This window comes from Quercus robur, chromosome 2, assembly GCF_932294415.1.
Source record: "Quercus robur chromosome 2, dhQueRobu3.1, whole genome shotgun sequence".
Lineage (NCBI taxonomy): Eukaryota > Viridiplantae > Streptophyta > Magnoliopsida > Fagales > Fagaceae > Quercus > Quercus robur.
In genome coordinates this window covers 5,240,906-5,246,942 of record NC_065535.1, presented here as the reverse complement: position 1 = coordinate 5,246,942, position 6,037 = coordinate 5,240,906, and the positions used below count along the sequence as shown (strand labels likewise).

General features: G+C 44.5%; 1 protein-coding gene across 1 annotated transcript; it reads left to right on the top strand.

The window, feature by feature from the left end:
* Positions 1-937: 937 nt before the first annotated feature.
* LOC126693762 (uncharacterized) lies at positions 938-2,227 on the top strand. Its single transcript, XM_050389893.1, has one exon. It carries the CDS (start codon positions 938-940, stop codon positions 2,225-2,227), a length of 1,290 nt encoding a protein of 429 aa, XP_050245850.1.
* The last annotated feature ends 3,810 nt before the right edge of the window (positions 2,228-6,037 follow it).

Sequence of the window (6,037 nt, the reverse complement as noted above, 5' to 3'; positions counted from 1 at the left end):
TATCGATGTGTTTGCGTGGAGCCACGAGGATATGCCGGGTATAGACCCTAGTGTCATTACCCACCGTTTGAACGTATGTCCTTCCTCCAAGCCTGTGCGGCAAAAGAAGAGGGTGTTTGCCCCTGAGAGAGATAGTGCAATCAAGGATGAGGTCCAAAAGCTGATGGTAGCAAAGTTCATTCGGGAAGTGTACTACCCGAATTGGTTGGCCAATGTAGTAATGGTCAAAAAAGCAAATGACAAGTGGAGAATGTGCGTAGACTTCACTAATCTGAACAAGGCTTGCCCCAAGGATAGTTATCCGCTACCGCGCATTGACCAGTTAGTAGACTCAACTGCAGGCCACAAATTGCTTAGCTTCATGGATGCCTTTTCAGGATACAATCATATAAGAATGGACGAGGCTGACCAAGAGAAGACATCTTTTGTCACCAGTCAAGGCTTATTCTGCTATAAGGTGATGCCGTTTGGTTTAAAGAACGCAGGGGCGACATATCAGAGGTTGGTCAACCACATGTTTCGTCCGCAGATTGGGCGGAATGTGGAAGTCTATGTAGATGACATGCTGGTGAAAAGTCAGGACGAAGGAAGGCATCTAGACGACCTGCAGGAGACATTTGAAACATTGAGGCAGTATCACATGAAGCTGAATCCTAGCAAATCTGCCTTTGGAGTATCATCAGGGAAATTTCTTGGCTTTATGGTATCCCACAGGGGAATTGAGGCGAATCCAGATAAAATTCAAGCAATATTGGACATGAAGCCACCGCAAAATACCAAGGAAATCCAATCCCTCACTGGACGAGTTGCTGCGCTTAATAGGTTTGTCTCTAAAGCTACTGATAAATGTTTGCCATTTTTTAAGGTTCTCAAAAAAGCATTCGAATGGACCGACGAGTGTCAGAGAGCTTTCGAAGATTTGAAGGTATACCTTACTATGGCACCGTTGTTGAGTCCATCAGTGGAAGGAGAGGAATTATATTTATACTTAGCAGTAACCCCGTATGTCGTGAGCTCAGCATTGATAAGAGAGGAAGATAAAGTGCAAAGACCTGTGTACTATACAAGCAAGGCATTGAAAGGAGCGGAAGGACGGTATCCACAAATGGAGAAATTGGCCTTCGCACTAATCACCGCTTCAAGGAAACTGAGGAATTATTTCCAAGCACATGTCATTAATGTCATGACAGATCATCCGCTCAAGAAGGCAATGAATAGACTGGAAGCTGCAGGACGATTAATCCAGTGGGCTGTGGAGCTCAGTGAGTTCGATATCAGGTATCAACCAAGGCATGCCATAAAAGCTCAATCCCTAGTAGATTTTATTGCGGAGTTTACCCCAAGTTATAATGAGACAGAAGACAGTAAGAGATGGATCGTCCACGTAGATGGTTTGTCTACACGGCATGCAGGAGGAATTGGTGTGGTCCTGCAATCCCCAGAAGGAGATAAACTGAAACATAAAGTCCGTCTACAGTACCAGGCGACTAATAATGAAGACGAATATGAAGCCCTCCTCAAAGGGCTAGAATTGGCTAAATCTGTGGAAGCCAAGTCCATATGTGTCATGGGGGATTCTCAACTGATCATGGGACAAGTGAATGGGATGTATGAAGCAAAGGAAGAACGAATGAAAAAATACCTTGGAAGGGTGATGCGCCTTGTGAAAAGATTTGAAAACGCTGACTTCATTCAAATCCCAAGGGAAGAGAACGTGGAAGCTGATACTATAGCGAAAGAAGCCTCAGCAGATGAATCATTAAAGAAGTCAGATGAAGTTCAATATATGCCAAGTATAGATGTCCCAGAAGTACAACAGGTGGATAACAGAGAGAATTGGATGACTCCCATTATATCATACTTGAAAGACGGACGACTGCCAGAAGAGAAGGACGAGGCTAGGAAGGTGAGGGTGAGATCAGCTAGATATGTCCTTATGAATGAAGTGCTATACAAGAGAGGTTTCTCTCAACCATACCTTAGATGCTTAGCTCCGGACGAAGCAAACTACGTACTGAGAGAAGTCCATGAAGGGGCATGTGGCAATCACTCAGGAGCCAGATCACTTGTCCACAAGGTCGTCCGTGCAGGGTATTACTGGCCGAACATGCAAGCTGATGCTAAAGCATACGTTATGGTCTGCGACCAGTGCCAGCGATTTAGCAATGTCCCCAGGCAACCATCGGAATACCTCACCCCAATGGTGGCACCGTGGCCCTTCGCATAATGGGGACTAGACATTTTGGGTCCCTTCCCTTTGGGAGTAAGGCAGATGAAGTTTTTAGTGGTTGGCATCGATTACTTCACCAAATGGGTGGAAGCAGAACCGTTGGCAAATATCACACAACAGAATGTGAAAAACTTCATGTGGAAAAACATTATATGCAAATTTGGAGTGCCGAAGGTATTGGTGTCTGACAACGGACGACAATTTGACAATGCACTCTTCAAGGACTTTTGCTTACACTTTGGAATTCAGAACCATTACTCCTCACCTACACACCCCCAAGCCAACGGCCAGGCTGAAGTTGCAAACCGATCCTTGTTGAAAATCATCAAGACTCGGCTTGAGGGGGCAAAGGGAGTATGGCCAGATGAATTACCAGGAGTTCTATGGGCATACAGGACCACAGTGAGGACCCCTACAGGGGAGACTCCTTTCAAGCTAGCCTATGGAAGCGATGCAGTCATACCTGCAGAAGTACATATGGCTAATCACAGGGTGATGATGTATCAAGACAAGGATAATGAGGACCAGCTTCGTCTGAACCTCGATCTAATAGACGAGGTAAGGGCAAACGCAGAACACAGGGCAGCAAAGTATAAGAACCTCATGGCTAGGCAGTATGATGCGATGGTGAAGCCTAGGCGTTTCAACATAGGAGATCTCGTCCTGAGAAAGGTCTCTTTGTCAACCAAGAACCCAGCACATGGGAAGTTGGGCCCAAACTGGGAAGGACCCTATAGAGTTGTCAACTGTAAAAGGCAAGGATCCTACTACCTGGAGTCCTTGGACGGGAGAAAGTTGGAACATCCTTGGAATTTGGAGCACCTGAGGAGGTACTACCAGTAAGAGTGAATCTATGGACGAGACTGGGTCTTATCTGTCAACTAGCGTACTACTATGAATGATGCTGTTTGATACTACTATGTTTGGTGTTGCTTGTGTGTGAAGTTTGAAACTATGATCTTATTACTTTTTATAGTTGTGTTATGGTTATGGACGAAGTCATGAAGTATGTATTTATTAAATAAAAAGGCATCAGTGTGCATGTGCCTTGTCTGTAAACAATATTTATGTTATGTACAAAATGTTGTGTGAATTTTCTCCATGATATTGTTGTCCAAGTCAATCCTCAAGAGGGTTGAAAGATCCAAGACGAACAAAATCTCTGGACGCAGAGATGTAATGTCTAAATTTTCTTAAATAAAGCAAGGAAAAACCACATCCACACCCGTCCAACTCATGGACGAGGCAGAGCCAACTGAAACAATCCAAATTCTGGACGAGAGAAAAAGTTGGCAAAATAAGTAAGATGGTATGTAAAATTAGTTTGTAAGTCTTAAGACGAATCAAGCTAATTAAAAATACTACCTGCTAAGACGAGTTAGACTACATGAAAAATATGTATTCTTGACATGGACGAGCTAAAGCTGGAGTTAAAATAGCTTAGCAGCATTCGTCCATGCAAAGGAAATGAAATCACTTGTCCATGCAAAGAAAATAAAACTTCATTCAAAGGGTGGACATCCTACGTTCAAGGGTTATAGTTTGAAAAACAGAAATAGTTTACTTAAAAAACCCATCCTAAAACCATGGACGAGTATAACGTATTCTCGTTACATAAAAGGTCCAAAAACAAAGGACCAAATACAGAACCAAACAAAAAAGAAAAACAAAGCTAAAAGGTTAAAAGTCTCGTCCTAAGAAGGGGGAGCATTCACAGCAGGCTCGTCCTGAGGAGGCTGAGAACTAGCGTCGTCTTCCACGTTGACGTCATCAGAGCCGGTCTGGAGAAGAGAGCTTGTGGCAGCAGCAAGGTTAAGCTTGATTGCGCTAAAGTCAACTTCAGGGAAGTTCTCAATAGCATCCATTCTGAAATCTTCAAAACCAGCTGCATAATTGCGATCCAAAGTGTCTGTATACGCTTTGGACGACTTGAACTCAGCCACAGCGTCCTCTTTTGCCTTGGAGAGACGAGCATTCAATTCATCGTTCATCTTCTGCAAGTGATCAATGCGCGTATCCTTCTCCAATGCATCAGTCCTTAGCTCCTCAATCAGCTTGTTACGTTCTTTGACCTCATCCTTAGCCTTTTCAACAGCCCCAGCCCACTTTTTACAGTCAGCGTTCACCTGCTGAATCCTCGTCTCCAACAAGACTCTCATCTTGTCCAGCTCTGTTGCCTATCTAGACGCTGCTATAAACTTTGACATGGCCTATGAAGAGACAAAGCAACATAGAATGATTAAATGAGGAAAAATTACTAACTGAACAAAGACGAGAGATACTGACATACCTTGAAGAGGTCATGGATGCCTGAATGCTCAAATTCCTTCAAGCCCATGTTATAGCACATGTTTATATCCTCGTCCTGGACTGCTATCTGAAAACGTTCCCAAGCCAGGTCTTCGTTCTCAATGATGTTCATAGAAGGCTGGGACGAGCCAGGCGTAGTAGACTTGGCCAAAGGAGTTCTGGGCGGAGTCTTGGACGGAGTGGACTCAACTGGGGTGGACGAGTCCACATCGACTATCTAGACGGCAGGCTGAGACTGAGGAGGTTTGGACTTGACCACCTTGGACGAGCCTTGTTTAACCCTTTTGTCTCTACGACTGGGGAACCCTTCCAGGTCAATGTTCTTTGGCAAGAATTTTCTTTTGTCCCCAGCAGTTGGACATGTCTAACCCTCAGGACGATCTTGGGCCATACCCTCAGGACGTTTCCCCTCTCCTGCAATTTCCTTCCCTTTGTTCTCTTTCATTGTTGACATTCCTAAGACGAGATGAACAAATTAGGAAATGTATACATAAAAAAGAAAAGGGAAAGGAAGTTTAGCTAAAAACTTACTTTTTCGCACAGTAACTTCGTGGGCTATAGCTTCGTCTGAAGGCTCGGGACCTAAACCCCACTTGGCTAGACGTCTAAGCGTGACAAGAGAATGAAAGCTCCTGTCTGTATGTAGACGAGCCCTATGGACGCGGTCATGGTGAAATTTGCTCAAGGAAGGACGTTTGGCAGCTACAACACAATGAACAAACAAAGGTTAGGAATTGTAAATGTACCAAATAGAAGTAAGAATAAAAATAAACAAGGGGAAGGGACGTACCTTCTGGACGAAGGTTCCCTAGGTCCCTAGTGTAAGGGGGAAAGGGATCCCTGCCAACGTCCACCGGGTTCCCTGCCCAGAAGCCTGAAACAAAAATGAACTCCGTCTTCCACTTCCTATCAGACGAAGCTAGGGACTTAATCAACCTACAATCGTTCCCCCTAGCAGTAAACTGATAAAAACCCTCAGATTGGCTTATGGCAGATGGTTTATAACAATAAAGGAACTCGTCCACTGTAAGAGGACGGTCCCCACCAAAAACTTCCCTCCACAAAATTTGCATGGAGATAACTAATCTCCATGCATTAGGATTGAATTGACAAACACCTAAACCTAATTTGACTAATAACTCTCTAGCGAAGGCATTTAAAGGAAACCTAAGGCCACCTAAGAAGTAAGATTCATAAACGCCTATTCCAAAACGGGGTTCACAACACCACTCTCCACGGACGGGCAGCCTAGGGTTAAACTCGTCTGGAATTTGATACCAGGATTTAAGACTACTTAACCTTTGTTCGTCTGTCTTAGAATGGACGCCTACAGCACAACTAAAGATGGTTTCTACCTCGTCCGTAGGATTGGACGGAGAACCAACTTGAGAGCCAAAAGCTCTCCTAAGCTGTTCTTGGACGACCTCAAGAGGGAACCCAGGGGCCCCAGAAGAGTAATTCTCGTCCGTGCTTCCTCCACTCTCATCACTAGCGCTG